At 47.0% G+C, this 20,290-nt stretch overlaps 1 protein-coding gene across 1 annotated transcript; it reads right to left on the bottom strand.

Moving 5' to 3' along the window:
• Positions 1-1,961: 1,961 nt before the first annotated feature.
• NAA60 (N(alpha)-acetyltransferase 60, NatF catalytic subunit) lies at positions 1,962-9,306 on the bottom strand. The gene is made up of 5 exons (XM_009584595.1): positions 9,188-9,306; positions 6,950-7,079; positions 5,472-5,568; positions 2,974-3,208; positions 1,962-2,118 (listed from the first exon to the last, which is right to left on the bottom strand). Exons 1-5 carry the CDS (start codon positions 9,295-9,297, stop codon positions 1,962-1,964), a joined length of 729 nt encoding a protein of 242 aa, XP_009582890.1. The 5' UTR covers positions 9,298-9,306.
• Between the last annotated feature and the right edge of the window lie 10,984 nt (positions 9,307-20,290).

Genomic DNA, 20,290 nt, shown 5'->3' with positions numbered 1-20,290 from the left:
CGCACCCGCTGCCAGAGCTGGCACTGCCTGCACATACGGGCCATGCACCGGCTGCGGCTTAGCCCGCCTTTGCTCAAGTCCCAGTTTCAAAATGAGAAGGGAACAAGACGGTGCTGAGCAGGGGAAGAGCCTGGGCCAGGGAAGCGGGATTCGCAATGGGACCCCAGCAGGGCGCAGGGGTACCTGCACCTCTGACACGTGCCTGGGCTGGGTGAGCTGCAGAGACTCCCACCTTAAAAGCGAAGCGCTTGCCCAACCTCACTCCGAGGCGTAGGAAGGGTGCCTGGCCTGGCTGCGGCACTCGGGCACATCGGAGCCTCCACGCAGGCTGGACGTTAACTGCCGGTGAGCTGAGACACAGCCCCAGGCTGGCACAGCCACGGGGTCCCGCAGCCAGGCCAGGAGTCTCCTGGACTGTCCCACCAGCATGGCCCTGCGGTGACGCCCAGACTATGGCCTGAAGCACACCAGTGAGCAGCTGGGGGAGCTTTTCTTCAGCAAGGAAAAGCTGTTGCGATCGGTGCGCAGAGCTCATCCCTAAAGATCCTGCAAGAGTCCAGCCCTGGTGCCAGGGGAGGGTGCATGCTGGGGAGGAGAAGGGCTCTGGACTAGACTCCGCAGGGTTCTGGCTGCAGCAGCGGCTCTAGACCCCCAGCTCCCCTCCCCTGCTACGTTCCAACTTGGACAAAGACAGAGATATCTATACAGTATAATATATATATTTCACTATGAAATAGCAATTTCATTCCCTGCCTTCTACTTGATGCATCCTGAATTAAATGCTTCTTTTTAAGTCACTCCAGAGGTCTGGCAGGGCTGGGTAGTTTCTCATGCGAGACAGTTACCCTCCCTGGAAGCTACCTGCAGGAAGCACCAGAAGCTGACCTGGGAGGACCCAGACACGATCCTTGCCCCCCGCTTCCCCTCACCCAGCTCCCATCTTCCCCTGCAACAAGGGCACAACTGTATATTCTGCCAGCAGTGGCCTGCCAGGGCGCTTACGGCTCATTTACATGGTTGGTCAGCACAGTCATTAACCTCATTCATGCTGCTTTCAGTAGCCATGGTGTAGAAGCAGCAACTGAACCCCTCTACATCACGTACACGAATAGGAGCAAACCAGAGGCAAGGGAAGTGGCGGGGACAGTGCAACATGCACACAGACCGGTGACGCAAAGGGCCCTCGGCTACGGCACAGCCAGATGCCTCGCACAGCAGCCAGGCCTGCCTAGGCAGCGCTCACGGGCTCCAGGCCACGGGGGTAAGTCAGGGCTGCAGCCCGTCAAGTGTGAAGTCTGCCAAATCTCGGTCAACCTGTGGAACAGGGAGTCCCGTCCAGGGGCTGGGTCACTGACGAAGAGCCGTCATCACTGGAATCGGTGCGGAGCCGGGTTCAGGAGATGAAAGGAGGAACAATCCTATGGAAGGACGAAGAGAGCAGCTGTGTTAGGAAAACCAGGTGTTACGAGTCTCTTCAAGCGTAGTGGGGAGCCGCTGTCCTGAAGACCTTGTTGTCAGAGGCCTGCAATGCAACCGGCAGCAAACAGGCTCTCAGTTACTGCATGGGGACACTGAGCTGGGGAAAGAGCGAGGGCTCAGCCACTCTGGGTCTTGCAAGCTGGTCTAAAAAAGTTGGGAAAAGGAGAGAGACAGCAGGGACAGGTTCAATCTGCTGTCAGGCTCTGGGCTCAAGTAAACAAGCTCAGAGTTCAAATTCCCTTCAAATGAAACCAATAGGAGTTTGGCCACCAGCTGGAGACCGGAGCACAACGATGCCCCAGACACAAGGCAACTTGCCCAGCAGCAGAGCTGCAGCTTCGGCAGCCCTCGCTCGAGCACGCTCTCAGCTGCCCCGAGGCAGCAGCTGTGGGGCATCGCCACCATGTCACTGCCGGCCTCGGCAGCGAAGGGAGCTTTCCCCCAGGTACCTACCTTTGCTTTTTGTACATCTTCTGATCCAGTCACATCGTCCGGCTATATTCAATGCCACTCTTGGCAGAAATGCCAGACCAGGGCAGAAGGCTGCAGAGAAGGCTCTGGGCTTGTCGGTATATCCTCTGGGGAATTGAACACGGGCTCAGGCTGGCTAGCGTTGATCCAATGTGCTGTAGGTAGTCAGTGGCCATTAGTTAAGGACAACGACATTTACACTGTAACTTAAGAAATAACTTAAAATACCCTGTGGACTAGCACTCCCTAAAGAGATCCCATGACACAGCAAAAGCTGCTCTGCTCAGTTAGACAGGCAGATCTGCTCCTTGTATTAATTGCTTGCTCCTTTCTATCAAAAGCAGGTCTGCTTTGCACCATAAAGAAGTCAATTTGGGAACACTGGCTCCGACTTGTGTGGGAAATAAATACCTCCTCTAAGCAGCTGCTAGTTCCCTTTGCACTCCACAGCAAGTTCCTGTGGGGACAGCAATCTACCTGCCTGGAGAGATTTGGACTGACTAGCTACACCTGGGAAATATCAGGTTTCCTCTCCATGATCCAACGACATGAAATAAACTCCCAAAGTCAGTCTGAGTGCAGCCTGCTGAGATCCAGGCCAGGCCAGGCCAGGGTCACAGGGGATCCTCAGCCACAGGAAACAAGACCAAGGGCTTCTCTGCCATGCTGCTGGACAAATCCTGCACCACACAAGCCAGAGCACGCCTAGCACTCTGGCTTAACACCAGCATTCGCTATCACTGGCATCAAACTCGCTCCAACTTGGAATTCAATGTACCATCCTACACTGCCTCCCTGAACTGTTCCCAGAGGAGTCGGGAGAGCTTGGGCACAAGCAGGTCACTGTCAAATCCCTCTAACATCACCTTCCTTCCAGCTTCAGATTAAACTCGCATCTGAGCAGGCATCAGTCCCCAGGTTTAGCCAGGTCACGCTTTGCTAGATTGCCATTTTTAACTTAAAACATAGTGTGGTGTCTGCTTATGGTGTTCCACTACTAATCAGACTGAAGGTAAAGGATATAAGATTGTCCAGGGTGGGTGTCCGCCATTGATGTACAGGACATAGGTAAAGCCATCTTTGAGGACCCCTCTGATGGAATAATAATAGGGAAGATAGTGGTGCTGTTTAAAGTCTCTGTTTTCATAGAAGTTTATTGCTGTGTTGTTAGTGGTGAGGACGTGCAGGTAGATGGCTTTGCAGTGATCTTGGGCAGTCGTCGATATATGGTCTTTTAAACTTTCAAGCAAGAGCGAGCCTGTTGAAGGAAAGAGCAGCAGAATCACACAGTGCAGCTGCCTTCTCAGGGACAGCACAAGCGGTTTGTAGGTCCCAGCTGAGATCTCCTGCACCCAGCGTCTAAGCAGTGATTGCTGCACACACTTGAAGACCCCACATCCCACCCAGTTCTCAAAGACCCTCTTGATGAATTTAACAGGACCACACTACATGTTTTAATATGAATCTCATCTCACCTATGGGCATGGCTTCACAAAACAGATTTTATAAAGACACAAACTTCTGATTCAATAACCACAAAGATGAGCCAGACATGGGAATCTGCCAGTAATGCCCATCCCCAGCCAAGCAGCTCTCAGCTTTGGGGAAGGTCAGTGAGTCATTTTCAATGGTATCAGTTCCATCACACACATTTATTTTAAAGGCGTTTAAAACAGCAGAGAGTCAAAACAAGATTTCACAAGCAGGTTATTGCATTGCATCTGCTGAACTCGAATAAAAATCTAAGAACTGGAAGGATATTAAGATCCCTTCTTAGGAGGAGAGCCAAAGCATAGTCTCACTCAACCTGGATTTTCTGCAGCCACTAGTCAGCAGGAGAAAGCAGAGAAGGGCACAGAGAATATGCTAGCCCCAAGAGACGAGACCTGGAGGTTCATCCAAACCACCTCAGCACAGCATGAAGGACCCAGCAGAACCTGCAGGGGAACTTCTTCCATCAGGTGTGGTAACAACAGGCTAAAGAAACAGCTTAGCTAATAGAAACACACAGATGAGATTTACGCTGCTGTTTCACAGTCCCCAGGCCATTTCATGGTCACTTGATACTTAGTAGGAATTTATATTAGCCAAGCACAAAAAGACACGGAGAGACATCAACAGGAGAGCAGTTTCATTTTGTTTTAAGATATTCCACTCTTCTATCTCACAGAAATCCACCTGCCCTCTGGTTTAGGAATAGCAGAGAACTAGAAACCAAAGCCTTTTAATGTCTGCCAGAGAAAAATCAGAGCTTTAGTGCTTAAAAGCGTGCCTGGGGTGAAAAGCCTCCTGCATGAAAGACTTCAGCTTCAAACACAAGTAGAAAAACTCTCAGGAGAAAGGTCTCAGAAAAAGCAGCAGCAGGCAGCAGCTTCTTTAGGTTGTTTTGCTATAGGTACAAGTCCAAAGGTTTTGAGAGAGCATGGCAACATGCTGTCTAGATGTGATGGATACAGGAAATACTGATACTGAAAGGAGAAAATTCCAGCAAGATGGAGCTGGAAAAAAAAAATAGGATTTGAAAACTGAAAGGGGACTCAAAACAGCCACAACTTTACAGAACAGAGGACCCCTTTACCACCTTCTCTGAACATTATTCTGTGCAAGTATTTTCTTCTTTGTACAGAAAATTTATCTCCGGTAGCATTTCAATGCAAGTTTTAAATACATTGCTCCCACTGAGGACTCTTCTGGTCATTTCTTTATGTATCCTATCAGTTTGTACCCTTCTAAACATGACTGGGGGAGAAGGGAGGACTCAAGGAAGAGAAGTTATACCTGTATCCACTGAAGAGACTCCAGATGTGCAACACTGGGTCATGCTGCCAAACCTGGCCTATTTCCTTTTGCAGATCAAAGATATAGATCATGCTTGAAATTGCACCAGAAGGGCACTTATTCGATGACAAACACATCCTGATCTGAATGGAGATAAGCCCTTCTGACTGCAGGATTTTCAAATGGTTGCAAAAATGCTGCGTGTTGCAGCAGGCATTCAGAGCTGACTTTTACATGCATTTCACAGATTTAATCAGGTCCAAATTACACTCTTTTTCCAGTTCCCTTTGTCTTTTTCTAAATGTTTGTTCTATCTATTGAAGTTGAAAGGTTAAAAGCAGCTATATTTTCTGCCTCAGGGACCAGGCTTCTAATACCCATGAAAGAAAATTGCTTCAAACCCTGCTCCAGGGTGAAGTCCTAGCGCTTCCGTCAGCCTCAGCAGCAGGACTGCAAGTTTTTGGTGTGCTCAGCTGTCCCCTGGGAACAAGACAGACAAAGCCCTGTGCTCTTTGGAAACATTTGCACATTGTAGTGTGCCTACACCAGTAAAAACATCTCAGTGCACCTGGATTAACACCAAGAAGGGATGCGAGTGCCTCACCTTCTCAATTGCTGGTACAAATCACCAACAGTTTGTCTCAAAAGGGGATTGTGGTGAAATGGTGCCGCTCCTTCAGTCACGCCCATTAGCTACATGTGGCAAATGACAGCAACAGAGTTGTCACTTAGCAGCATCTTACCTATTCCATGTTTTCTGAACTCCTTCACCACTCCAAGACTTAGGATGTAAGCAACTTGAGTGTCCACAGGAAAATTGGAAGCTAAGATGTCTCCATCCTGAGTAGAGATATAACAAGTTATTTAGTAGGCTACCTGGGGAGGCACAGGAGAAGGCAGGAATCCCGTGCTGGAACATCTGAAAGTAAGGCTATAGCAGGAAACTTCTCTTCACTGAACAGTCCTAGCTGAAGCTTCTGGAAAGGAGGTGAGGAGTTAAAAAAAACCAAGCATGGTCCCTTAGGGGTTATTCCTACTTTCATATCATCTTCCCAGACGCAGAACACAAATCATGATTTTTCATTACTATATACATTACTTGTGGGCTTAGGGACAGAATATATTTGCATTCTTTATCAGGAATGATTCAAAGTGCCAATTCTGGAGTTACACATCAGTGTCTAGATCAATCCAGAAACAGTCTTTATTGCCTGCACACTCCATCTGAGCTTCGTGTCAGCCGGAGATCTCTGTACTGCTGTAGAGGACAAGGAGCATGTTCTACAGGCTCAGTCGCCTGGAGCAGTGTCTGAATAAGCCCCTGGCTTTCAGCTTGGCTGGAACAAGAGCCTTTTGATAGAGTTGCTGAAGATGCAGTTTCTGACTTTGACTAGCTCTGAGGTGAAGCCAGATAGCTAGAGTGAAGAGACCCATGCCACTCAATGCTCTCAGTTCCTAGAATGTTAAGATTATTGTTTAATCATAACACTGATGGCCTCTTAGAAGTTATATGCTCTCTGCATTGCCCCTGCTTTTTTTTTTTAATCCTCACTAACCCCGTAGTCTTTTCCTATACTGTCTTCAGTGACCATCTCTTTTTCACCTCTCTGCTGTAATGTGTTGTCTCTCCTGGCCTCCAAGCCCTGTTATCACTGAAGCCTGAGCTTTCTGCAGATTGGTTACCTCTGCTTCGTGTTCGAGACAGTGACCATGTAAATGAAGCAGTTTCTGCAGGAAGTCAGAGGAGTGACTCGCCCAGCACAGCTAAGGAAGTTCAACCCTTACGTAAGAAAGGAAGAGGTTCGTTCTCCCACAGCTGCGCATACCTCAGTCACCAGCGACGACCAGGCACACTGAAAACAGCCAGGCAACAATTAAATGGCTGGCTACACATTCACTTTTGGATTATGCTTGCATGATCTGATCTCTCCGCACAGCACGTCAGGCAGCAAGCTTCCCATCGGGCCATGGCTGCCTAGCCCCAGCAGGAAGAGACTTTGTGGTACCAGGCTGCTCAGCAGCCCACGTGTTCAGATACATCCCACCACCCATGCTCCATTAGCTGGAAATGGGTGCGTTCTTGGTTTCTTAAATTAACTCAGGATGACTCTTATAAGGGTCTGGATGGAGCGAGGAAAAAGATACCCCAAACAGGTTCTATCACAGTTAACCATGGCAAGAGGTGGACTATCTCATACTGAAGCATAGTTTAGTAGCATACCTCTTTATGCACCTTTGTTCTGCTCTTGATCTCTGCCACTATCATTCCCACGATGGAGCCTCTATATGTGGCTGCGAGGGAAAAGAACTTCTTGTTGGAAGTGATATCTCGGTACCATGAGTCAGGGTACCTGGGAAGGAAGGAAGGAAAAACAGGAACGTTTGGGGACACAAAGCCCATGGCAGCAGGCAGCGCCACAGCAAATACTGTGTCGAGATGTTGCTCAACTGGAAATGGGCAGCAACATCTTTAAATGCCAGTCACTGGAACTGCAGGCCAACGTATTTTACACAAGACTAAGGGAGGGAAGCTGTACTACTGAAAGGGCTGTCTTCTGCAAAGACATACAGCCAAGTAGCTCAGCCATATGTCAATCTAAAGCTCTTTCTATGCTACTCATTTAGCTTATTCCACAAGATCTGGGTTAGGAAGTTATTCACTTTTCCTGTCTTAACTGTTGTACGGTACCAACGAACATCAAACAGCTGCTGTACCCCATTTGGTAGCATGGTTTCTTTCAATTGTATCTAAGCAGCAATGCAGGCTGCTCATGTAATGGCCTCCTGCCTTGCTAAGACAACCGTATTTTCATTTTACATTCATTGCCCAGAGCTTTCACTTCCATCTTTAGCAAGTTATTTTTAAATGCAAGATCCATCTGCCCTCATCTAAGAGCGTAAGGATCTCATTAATTTGATACACATTTGAAAAAAATACTGCATATTGGTACAAAAAAATCACATCACCAGCCTCCAGCTCTCCTCCTCCTTCTGCAGCTACTAAAGGGAAACTAGCATACATTATTTATTTCAAAATGAGAGTTCAGCACGCCTTGTTGTGCTGGTTTTGGCTGGGATAGAGTTAATTTTCTTCACAGTAATTAGTATGGGCTATATTTTGGATTTGTGCTGAAAACAGCGTAGGTAATACAGAGATGTTTTAGTTCTGCTGAGCAGTGCTCACACAGAGTCAAGGCCTTTGCTGCTCCTCACCCCACCCCACCAGCGAGGAGGCTGGGGGTGCACAAGGAGTTGGGAGGGGACATGGCTGGGACAGCTGACCCCAACTGACCAAAGGGATATCCCATACCATATGACGTCATGCTTAGCATATAAGACTGGGGGAAGAAGAAGGAGGGGGGGACGTTCGGAGTGATGGCGTTTGTCTTCCCAAGTAACCGTTACGTGTGATGGAGCCCTGCTTTCCCGGAGATGGCTGAACACCTGCCTGCTGATGGGAAGTAGTGAACGAATTCCTTGTTTTGCTCTGCTTGCGTGCGTGGCTTTTGCTTTACCTGTCTTTATATCAACCCACAAATTTTCTCACTTTTACTCTTCTGATTCTCTCCCCCATCCCACCGGGGGGGGATCCCACCGGGGGGGAATAAGCGAGCAGCTGGGTGGGGCTGAGTTGCTGGTTAAACAGGACACTTGTCTTTAAAAGAAATCTACAAATTCAAAATATTATGAGTGCTTTTGATGGTTTGTTACATTTTATGCAATCTTAATTACAATCCGCTAAAATCCTCTATAAACCTTCTCAACAAAGCTAACGAAAAAAATCCTTGAAGTCTACCGCTGTAGTTTCCCTGGATGCTTTAAGCCAGAAAGCTATCACTGTCTGGCTCCTTATTCCTGTGCTTGTGCAGACACAACCATTTACCAAATGGGGGCTTGGGGAACTGACCTGGGACAGACTGAGATCAGCTTTAAGCCAGATCTTTGCCAGAGCTTTGGGAGCAACAGTGATCCTGAGTACACAGGCAAGCACTGTTCAGTGTCCCCTGGGACATTAAGAAAGACAGTCCCTTAGGAACAGTTGCTCCGTGTTGGTTTGGTTCAGCTCTGAGGGTATTTTCTCGGCACATGCTCCAGAACACAACTTTCCTTCACAAGCACAGGGATGTTGTCCTTTCTCCTGGAGGTGTGCTCCTTTCCCCATCTCATAGGCAGTCTTTCCCACGAAACTGATCCACCCCCTTAACTACAAAGCCCATTTTTCTGCCAAAATCTGCATACAGGAACTTTCTGATGACTTTAGGACCCTGCAGGACAGACAGCAAAGGGCCATTAACAGGAACACCACCACAGTGCATAACAGATTCAGAACCTGCTGCTATCTTAGCAACAGTCCAGATGGCTGCAGAGCCTTTGGTGGCAGCTCTGAACTGGACCAGTGCAGGTTCACACCATTTGTTTCTAGACCCCCTCCATCTCACACCCCAAACCAGTAACATACTCTATTGGGAACCAGTCGCCACAGAGCTGTTTCACTGTGTCTATGTCATCGTGGCAGAGAAGACGCAGGTTTACGTCCGTAAGTGCAGTCGGGGGCACCTCCTCTGTCATTCACGCCTGCAAGAAAAGAAAGCACATTAAGAACGATGAAGCACAGATTCTGATTCTCAGCTTCAGTCAGGCATCTGCGCAAAGGCAGCAGGAGGTTCTCAGTATCAATAAAGTTGTTTTTCCTAGCAGAACGAGTTTTTAAAGAGAGATGAAGCAAAACATAGCAACATTAACCCGAGAAGCAACTCGAAATCCTGTTGCCCACAGGGTAAGCACAGCTCCCTTCTCAGCCTGACCCACCCCACCAGCCCTGCATCTGCCCAGCACCCCGCTCCCTGTGAGCACAGTCCAGTGATGCTGCGTGTGAAGGAGCATGTGGCACCAACCGCTTCCAAAAAGAGCTCAGGATGCTGCATTAAATAAGCCAACAATGTGTCAAGCGTACGAACCAACAGCTTAAAAAGGAAGCACCACTAGAAGAACATTTATAAAGTCCTCTTCACAATCCCGTCATCTCCAGTTAGTACATATGCAGAGGATTCAAATTCTATAACATGTTAATTTTCTTTAACTTATGCTGGCAAAATGAGATCTAGTTTCATTTCCCCTCATTCCTACATGCTACGACTCCACGAGGGCTGGCTTTCCAGCCCAGCAGAGAGCGTTCAAATACAGAAATCCCAAGACACCCTTTTCTTTCACCATAGCACTACCACAATCGGGCTAACCACATATAGGACACTTTACTCCAATGCCTTCAGCCTACACGGTACCAGAGGGAAAGAAGCAAGCAATAACTAAAGTGCTTGTAAAAGCATTTGTAGTACAGACGCATGAATAAAGAACAGATCTTGCGAACAGGCTTTAGGAAGGACAAAGCCCCACGCGAGACGCTGCGCACACAGAGCAAACACGGCAGGCAGACAGGGCAGCTGCAGGAGTCGGTGCCCTTTCACAGGCCACCTGCAGTTCTCCATCCACAGCTTTGTCTCTCTCACTCCAGCCCTCCTAGTCCCAGGTCAAAGAACCAGACCAGGATGCAAAGGAAAAAAAAACCCACCACCCTTAATTTAAAAAGTCGTTTTGTTTTCACTTTCTTTACCCAATTTTGAGAGTCTCAAATTTTGGTTTCAAAATGCCGAGTTACAAGGAAAAAGCTGCACGCAGCGGCGCTTGGGTACGCCCTCCTGTTGAAAGGGGTGCTCAGCTCTCCAGTGCTCTCACTTTGAAGCGCAGAGACTCGAGAAGGAACAGATTTAAACATACTCCCCACTGGACTAGATATGCCATTTGAGCAGTTTCAACGCAAAAATCACATCACCTCCGTAATACACTCTGTAACTGGCAAAGTCGCACAAAAGGAGTAGGCACAGCAACGATCCCAGTTTGACATGTTTGACAGCACCCAACTGTGTGCCAATTGCTCTCCTAAGAATTTGGAAACACCTCCTTCCACTGTACTCCTAAGGAAAAAACAGGCTAAGCCATAAAATCCACATTCCAAATTTCTCTTTTAAGGTACATAAGCCAGCTTTCTTCTGCAATTCCCCTGGATGAACTGGTAGAGTGCAACTCCCAGTTAGCACAACATGATGATAGCCAGAGAGCAGAGAGTCCCCAGATGCTGAGGTCCTTGGAACTCAACATCAGTGCTGAGAGGTAATTAGCACTGCTAATGAGAACAACGTTCACCCTTGATTTTGGCACTCTCCCTGCCACACGTTGTATGACTCCTTTGCACTGGCTAGAGCAGTGTCATCTCCCACCCCTCTGTCCTCCCAGACACTGCATCGGCTCGGACCTCCTAGGGAGGAAGGAGGAACTCCACCACTGGTTTGTGTGCAGCCTGGAACACATCAAACAGCCAACATATCAACAGGAGAAAGGATACAATTAAGGTCCACTATTATCCAGAGAAATCTTTGGTAGCCTTTCTCCCATGCAGAGAGAAAGAATGGCATAAAGCTTTAGTAGAGCAGAGGTCCAAGGAAGTTCTCCTACAGCTCTTGAGAAAGATGAAATGGGGTGGGTTTCTTCAAGCAAGGGATCCTTCCCAGACACAGCTTTCCTTTCCTCCCAGTGACTGGTCCTACATCTTTCCCTGAGAAGGGCATCCGAGGGGATCCATACATTGATATGGATTGCTTGTTCTTCTCCAAAGAAGTCCTTAAAAAGAATCACAGCTATTTCACAGCCTGTTCTAGGACTGTGGCTGCATATTTACCGAGCAACCTACAGCTTTCACAATCAGTCCAGATGCTAGTTTCAAAACAACTTAAGCACCTAGAAAACCCACAAAACCAGTACTCCTTGCTGCTTTTAAAACTAATTTTACACTCCTAGAATTGGCTCAAGCCCTCTGAGGCTAGACTTTGAACCTGTACCCTCTTGTGGCAGCGAGCACGCTCTCCACCACCAGCCCCTGGTGACCTTTTAACATGCCTCAGCTTTACCCATGGGGCCCTGAAGGAAGGGCACGTTCACTTGCTGCGGCTGATCTGATCCACACCGTTGCTGGGTGAGGTAGCTGATGCACAGCAGCGCGGACCCCAGTCCCACCCTCCCACCCACGCACTCCTCCCACCCTTGCCAGACCCTTTGCTTACCCATTGCAGAGTGGTGACCTACCAGAAGATCACGAAGCGAGGGCAAAACAATTGTTTGTAGGCCAGAACTGCTTGGCAAAAGCTCAGGTAGCGTAAGACAGGCTTCCCAGGCGGAAAAAGAGGAGGGAGGAGTGAGCAGGTACAAAATCATAGAATCGTAGAATCACTAAGGTTGGAAAAGACCTCTAAGATCATCAAGTCCAACTGTCAACCCAACACCACCATGCCCACTAAACCATGTCCCTAAGCGCCTCATCTACACGTCTTTTAAATATCTTCAGGGATGGTGACTCAACCACTTCCCTGGGCAGCCTGTTCCAAGGCCTGACCACTCCTTCAGTAAAGAAATTTTTCCTAATGTCCAGTCTAAACCTCCCCTGGTGCAACTTGAGGCCATTTCCTCTCGTCCTATCGCTTGTTACTTGGGAGAAGAGACCGACCCCCACCTCGCTACAACCTCCTTTCAGGTAGTTGTAGAGCGCGATGAGGTCTCCCCTCAGCCTCCTCCAGGCTAAACAGCCCCAGTTCCCTCAGCCGCTCCTCATCAGACTTGTGCTCCAGGCCCTTCACCAGCTTCGTTGCCCTTCTCTGGACACGCTCCAGCACCTCAATGTCCTTCTTGTAGTGAGGGGCCCAAAACTGAACACAGGATTCGAGGTGCGGCCTCACCAGGGCCGAGTACAGGGGCACGATCACCTCCCTGCTCCTGCTGGCCACCATATTGCTGATACGGGCCAGGATGCCGTTGGCCTTCTTGGCCACCTGGGCACACTGCCGGCTCATGTTCAGCCGGCTGTCAACCAGCACCCCCAGGTCCTTTTCCTCTGGGCAGCTTTCCAGCCACTCTGCCCCAAGCCTGTAGCGCTGCATGGGGTTGTTGTGGCCGAAGTAGCATAAGACAGGCTTCCCGGGGGGGAAAAAGAGGAGGGAGGAGTGAGCACGCACATACAGCCAGAGCTGCTTTGGCCATGGCGAAGCTCCAAGCCCCGCTACATCACTTCGTAAGTGGGCATTAAGCGGCACTCAGGTTTGCAACAGCAGTGCTCTTGCTGAAACATTTTATTATATTCTTGAGAAGTTTCGATGCTCCTGTAAGGCAACACCCCTTCTCAGCCAATACTCTCAGCATTAATAAATCAGAGATAAATGAAACAACCATGACAGAGCTGTATTTTTGCTAATGAGTAGAAAAGGCAGGGGCCTAGGAGCAGACTTAGCCAGCAGCTGCTGTAGGAGAGGCAGAGCAAGCACAGGACGCATTCTTGCGAGGATTAGTTCATGTTTATTTAACACTATATTCCCAAAGAGCTAGGCAAGCATTATGCATTATCCTGTAGCTGAAGCCAGCCTTAAAAAAATAATCCATGACTGTTTTGTTGAACAGGATAATTCCCCTCCCCGCAAATTCAGACAGCCGTTTCCCAGCACCCGTTGTGTTTGCAGGGACTCTCTCCATCCGCTTTGCATTATGTGACCAAATCTGATGCTCTTGCACATTTAAAGGAAATTTAGGACACCCGCCTGGCACTGTGTCCTGCCACAAGGTTTTAGGAGAGCAGACCTGCACTCCTCCCTGGCCAGGTGTTGCTGCTGCCGGAGGAGCTGCGGTCAGTGGCTGCTATGACCAAGAGAGAAGAAATCCCAGGCAAGTCAATTCTCTTCATACCCAAGTGACAGCCTCTGACTCTTCACAGATATCTGGGCGAACACCCAAGACCCGGGCCCTGGCCCTCTGCACAGCCTGTAGCATACTGCAATTACCAGAGCCAGAGTCCTGAACAAAAGCCTCAGCTAGCACAGTGACGAAGGCATCACTTTTAGAGTCAACTTGGTTTTAGAGGACAAAAGATATGTTTGGAAGCATAAAGAAATAATTAAAAAAAAACCAGTATCAGTGTTAAATACAACCCTAGGGCTCAACGGAAGTTAAATGGGCCTTTAGGGGTTTAGAAGTAGCATAGCTCCACTCACCACTGCAACACTGACAACACCAACTTCTGACCTTTCAGACCAAGTGGTGGTTGCTGTGAAGTAAAACGTAGGCTCCAGCCACGAGCAGTTAACTGAAGGAGGTCCAGAGCCATTCTTGAAAACCCGCAGTGAAGTTACCTTATTTAATATCTATTTCTCAGGTGTCGGTCTTTGTTCATGTGATGGCCGCTGTCTGGGAAGCAGCATGGTTAACATCATCCACGGCCCCTCCACCCAGTGGGGCACAGCAACCTCACCCTTTTGTTAAAATGGGACACACTCGCTTACGATAATTATAAAATGAGCCAACACTTTTGCTTATGAAGGGATCATGCAGTTAAACATTTGAAAAAGCTCTGAGGACACCCCTTTCCAAAATACCAAAGTTAGCAGTGAGTAGAACTAGAAACTGAGCCCTTTCCTACTTAAAAACTGCAGGTATTAACACACCACAAATTAATTTAAAAAAAAAACACAGGAAAGTATAAAGGTTTTGAGCGTTTCTCCTAGTCTTCTGCCTTGCTCTATGGAAACAAATCTAACAAAATGTTTTGGCCTTATGTGTATTGGGTAGCTGCAGAGGAACCTGTCAAATACTCATTACAAATATTTAGCTGTAATGGAAGCCGGATGAAAAGAAATAGCAAGTACCTTACTAAATAAGCCAACTTAACATATAATTTTAAATTAAAGCACATTGTAAGGCCTAAACTTACTATTTAAAAATAATGTCATAAATCTCTGGCATCAATAAGCTCTAGCTTTAATGAGCTAAAGAACGGTATTTCACAATTCTGTCTAAAAGGCAGAGGAGCTTCCAGCATCAGCCCAAGTGACGATTGAATTATCAGATCCATGAATTATCAGTGTCCACTCCACACAATGAGCTGACTCGGGTACTGACATATTTCTACCACCAGTACTTCCAGGTCCTACCATGCAAGAGTAGGTCTTGTTTTGAGTTTAGGTTAGCTTCCAGGTGCAGGGACAGTTTCTTTACTTGAACTAGATGCTTCAAAGCTAAGAAACCTCAACTCAGGCTTTTCTCAAGAGCAGGAAATTTTCTTTCCCCTCTTAGAGCTCTTGTATTTAAAAAAAAAAAAAAACAACAAACCTACATAATACCATATTTCTAGAGAAACTGAGGTAGCTACGCAGAATCAGCACTCTTAACCCAACAGGGTGTTCACATGCAAGATAAAGCCTGACGCTTGCTAGAATTTGGCAGGCAACTGCTTAAACGCGTTTGAAAATCCCTCGAGCACTTCCATACCTACAAAGCCTGGCTAAGTGATTCAACAAGTTAAGATTTCCCTTGGTTAGCACTATTAGACGTGTTTTAACAATGTTTCTGCCTTGTGCATCCTGTGAAAAGGAGTTGGATTTAAGCAATGAACAATCGAAAGATGCCATTTTATGAATTATTTGAACTTCAACTTCCATCCAGATAGGTTCATGAAAATCTGAAATAAAAATTTTATCATCTAGCAACAAACATCACTGAATTTCCTGGCAGAATAAAAGCAAGGTAATCTAAGACTAAAGCTAAATGAATACTAACTAAAATCATATACATATATAACTTCCAATACAGGGTGTATTGGCTTCAAATTTAGTGTTCACACTAAAACCAATGTGAAGGAATCTTCTTCACTTGCAGAAACAAAGCTAGACTCAAGTCCATCAAAATTTTTTACTTTTCAATTTAAATGCTAACTGAAATCAATTCATCCTGAACAGAAAGAAGCAAACCTGCAGGAAAGAATAAAGAAAAACAAGCACTGGCAGGGTAGTGGATTTTTTATAAAGCGATCCTACGACTCAGGAAGTACGTCCCAAAAGACACATGGACAACCACCCCGGTATCGCAGGCACCTCCGTCATTAAACGGTTCAGACCCTTATTTACTTGGGCTGAAGATTTTCACCTTCTGGAATTCAAAGCACTTTCTTCAAGCACACTCCTGCTAGATTATTAAGAAGGATTATTTGCTGTCGTTCCACAGAAGGAAAAGATTAAGTTCCTCCCAGACAACTACCAAGTACATACCATGCATGGGCCAGGCCTGAGGACCTGCAGCGATGCTAAACAAGTCTGCTCTGCAAAAGCAGCGTGCAAGCTGGCCCTTCCTTCGGTTATCAGGTCACGTCCCTCTGCCTACGGCTGCATGTTTCTACCCAGCACTTCAGAGATGGACATATGCACAGTAGCTGTATTTTACTTCACATGAGCAGACCATCTGCTCGGCATAAACACAGACTAGCAGATACTCCCTGGAAGATTTGCATGCATGCACATCAGACCAGAGCTGGATTTCCTCACACCTGGTACCCTCACTAGAGGTGCTGCTCCAGCGTCGCCACCAAATCCTTGTTTGCGACTTCTGTGTGGACAGTCCTCAAATCCCAGCAAGACGAGATTTCCAGAATAAAAATTTTGAATGACACCTGGCATCCTCTCTCACTTGTAAATAAATAGGATCAAAGCCCACATAGAATTTTAAGAGCTACTCAAAATGCAGGACAGGCGCATGTTAGCTGTGACTGAGCATCACTGTACTCAAAACAGACACGAACTCTGCTATTGTCTGGGGAGTATCACTTCAAGAGCACCAGCAGGAGTTTTCACAGCTGTAAGTCTCTCTACCTTGCGCTATCTGGCACTGGGGATTTGATTTACATTAAACCATTCAATCTGAACCAGCCAAAGGTCTCATTCCAACAAAGCAGTAAAGATTTCCCTATTGCATTTCATTTTAAGCTCACTGCGTTTTTAGGTTACTGGTCTCACAGGGAATGTTCCACACAGACACCCCTGTTACCAAGCTCCTTTTATTTAATACAATAAAATTGTGGCTGGATTTGAAAACATCATGAATTCTTTACTAAGAATCTCAAAGAGGCCCTTCTAGGACTTAGGGCCACATTATCAAAGCAATAGGAGCCAAATTTTTGAAGATACTTAAATACTTGGCTTGACACGACCTAGGTACTACTTCAAGTCTGGTCATAGAATAAAAAAAACTAGGTTGGAAGGACCCTTTGGAGCTCATCTGATTTAACCCGACCTAGATCAGGTTGCTCAGGCCCACAGTCCCACATAAGGTCAGTGAGGAGCAAATCTGCCTGGGCTCAGACTAGTTCCTTTGCGCCCAGAGGCACAACTGGAAAGCTGGGGTGTTAAACGTGCTACCTACACCAATACAACCACGTCTGCTACGCATGCAATACAAGCATACCTCTATATGCTATTTGTTACACTCTATTTATTCCATTTAATGCTCCTGCTCCTTCTAGGGATCCCATGCAGGTTCATTTAGGACAAGCCATTAAATAAAGGATGTGGTTCTCCTCGTTTCTGGTATGTTATGCAAACTGACGGAGCTTGGAGTTCACGGTCACGAGCAGAATGGTGATCGTTTCACCTCCATTCCTGTACCATTCATCACATCCCATAGGAGTGCTGCCCAAAACTGCCATCGCTTAATTCCCTACATTAGCAGAAGCAGGTGTTTGGAGCGAGCAAGACACTTAATGGGAAATCTAGGACACAATGACTGATTTTGTGCCTTGGTCTGAAAATAATGTAATAATATGGCTGGAAACAGGCTCTGATGCTACATTACATCATTTCACAATAGTCCATAACACCTTTTGATCCAGGCGTTACGTTTTTCTGTAGTTTCTACCAGAACCACGAGCAGTGAGCCTAGGAGCCCCTCGTGGACCCCTGGTCACTCAGGCAGACAAGTGCACAAGCTCAAGACTTTGAGCTCCTCATTATTTAAACTCCTTCAGTAGCAGCTTCCTTCTGTGCACAGAACTGCCCTCCTCAACCAGCTCCCCCTGCACAATCTCCTAGGCTGCCGCATCTTGAAGATACGCTGTTAGTCCAGCCCTGCTGTACAGATCCCGTTTGCCTCCAAAGCACACCCCAAGCACTAATGAGCTTCTCTCGGGGACATCACTCTGGAGAAAGGAGTTTGTCAGTGCCTGGACTTTCTTCCTCCAGTAAATCTGTCCAGGGCAGTATGCCCGACCAGCACACTCCCGCAGTGGAGGAAGGCAAAAACCAGTGAGCTTGGGGAAGAATGTATTGTGAAGAAAGCTCGCACCAGGGAGACTGGAGGGTAACCTTGGGTTTAGATAAGACAGCTGCACCAGGGAATCGTCAGGTGCCCTGAGACAACTAACAAAGAATAATGTCTTCCTGAGCTAGCCAGACCAGCATGGGGGGAGCACACACATGGCTGAGCCCAAAGTATAAAAACTGGACAATTAATAAAGTAAACTTTGAAGAAAGCAAAGGGCCTGAGGCTGGCTTCAGTCTGCATATTCCTTCCCAGTGACCGCAGGCACCGAGCACCGTGACAGTGAACGTATAGAGACCAGTAACAGTCATCACGTTTGTATTTGGGTTCAACTGTACACTGCAATTGCTGTATTACGCTTGTGCTGCGATTTCAGAATGTTGCTGTATCACCCTGCTAAATCAAAATCCCATGTAACACCAAATATACCAAACAAGTAAATTTGATATTAAAGCCTCCTCGTGGAGTATCTACAAGAGCCTGGCCAGAGCACATTGGACTCGGACAGCCAGGAAGGCAGCACTGCCGCACACAACCTGGGAAAACCCGCCCTGGCATTCAGCCCTCCTCCCACAGGCTTGCCCCACGCTGCTCAGCCAATTTTTCCTCAGTTCTGAAATTCTGCAAACATCATTCTAAGAAATGCACTTGCACATTGTCCCCGGCTCTGCACTTCATTTTCCATTAGCCCAGACTGAGGTGTGCACACCACAGGACTAAAAGCCTGAAAGCCAAAAAACACGGAATCACAGTAATTAACACTTTGGCCTCCTGCCATGAAGGATCAGGATTTGAAACAGACCCCAAAAGGATATTAAGAAATGAGAGGGCAAAATGTAGTTCTACCTGTGCAGCAAGCAGCAGTTATTTATTTGAAATGAAAACACTTACTGTTAGTGAAATCCTTTTATACTTGTATCCCTGATCCTCTGCACGCTTGAAGTTTGACTTGTCCAGCAGCAGAAATGTTAACGTTTTGCATGCGAGTCGCTTTCTGGGCTGTTCTTTTACCCTACAGCTCTAGATACATTACTGAAGCTGTAGATTTCACAGGAGCTGGTACCCGAATAAAGTGTCTCAAAAGGCTCGGCTTCCTGCTGCCCCAGATACAGCAATTCCTCCAGGGAATGGCGAACAAGAATCTCTAAGAAGGTTTTGCTGTTAAATCTTTTCTTGTTAAGACGCAGAAGAGAAAATCTGCTTTGTGACAGTAGCACTGCGGGGAGTTAAAACCCAAGGGTCACAATAGAGGCACATTTACAACAAGAAGCTCGCCAGAGGAGAGATCTAATACTTCGCAAACGCCGAACACGGCAAATTTCCAACAGGCAGCTGTTCCTCCAGAAAACAAAAAAAAACCCCAAACAACTCATCATACATGCAGGCTCGCTGCCATTTCTGAATTAGAATAAACAGTTACACAGAAAACGTATGCAGTGACTAAAAAAAACCAGCCAGAAATTCAGCCTCGTGTAGTACAAACACTGGGAGAGGGGAATTCGAGCCTGCCTCCATTTCCTAGACACTGTCCTCATTACTGAGCAGCAACACACGGCTGTTGATAAAACCCAGTCCCTCGCCTACATCATTATAGGAGACACTAACAAGTCACTTTTTAGCGGTTATTGCAAACAAGGTGCTTTAAAAAAAAAGAAGCTTGAAAGGAACATTTCTTCCCTACTGGGCAGACAAGTGCCCCAAACTCACTTCTCTCCAAGATCCTGGATTTAAAATTTGAGCCAACATGGCTCCTTTTCCTCTTCTTTCTCAGTGGTGTTTTCTAGCATGACACCCAGGTTCGACTCAAAAAACCCACTGCTACTGCTTCAAGCTAGTGACATTTAAAATGGATTCTAGCACAGATGTCTGCTCTTACATCCCCAGTAATAACTTGAAAAGAAGAAATTAAAGACTTAATTGAAAGATAACGTTGGAAAACTGAGCAGCTCCCGTTCCCACCTTTCTGTGAGGAAGAAAGTGTGGGTGGGGGGACATAGTGTGAGACACGAAGCTCTAAGTTTTTTTACAACACGCTGCACTGAAGCCACCAGACACGCTGTGACTGGTTAAAAGAACCAGGAAGGCAGGAGCGATACACTCTAATAACGCCTTTAGATAGCGTTTAACTTTCAAGTTTGTAAAAGAGGTGCTCAGCTAAGATAGAACTTTCTCTGCTGCTATGCTGAACAGCTTAGCCCAATTGCTTCTTTAAAAGCCTCTTAACATCGGAGGAACAAAGCATTAACAGCAGCCGCTGGCACCAAGTCGCTGAAGGGAATTCCTCTACATTACCAAAGGCTGCCTCCAGCCCAGCACCCTGTGACGAGCAGGAAGGCAGAGCCGTGAGGACTTCTGAATCAAGTCTGCAAACCACCCACAGGGAAGC

This window comes from Fulmarus glacialis, unplaced genomic scaffold, assembly GCF_000690835.1.
Source record: "Fulmarus glacialis isolate BGI_N327 unplaced genomic scaffold, ASM69083v1 scaffold13909, whole genome shotgun sequence".
In the NCBI taxonomy this organism is placed as follows: Eukaryota; Metazoa; Chordata; class Aves; order Procellariiformes; family Procellariidae; genus Fulmarus; species Fulmarus glacialis.
The sequence above is the reverse complement of the archived record's forward strand: the minus strand, read 5'-3'. Positions and strand labels throughout refer to the sequence as shown.

Bases quoted from the DNA above. Each gene is read 5' to 3' on its own strand.
- NAA60 (XM_009584595.1), bottom strand. From the start codon at position 9,297: ATGACAGAGGAGGTGCCCCCGACTGCACTTACGGACGTAAACCTGCGT. The intron at 5,569-6,949 runs GTATGCTACTAA...ATCTCTACTCAG, and splicing joins GAACAAAGGTGCATAAAGAG to GATGGAGACATCTTAGCTTC. The intron at 3,209-5,471 runs GTAAGATGCTGC...TTCCTTCAACAG, and splicing joins GTTCAGAAAACATGGAATAG to GCTCGCTCTTGCTTGAAAGT.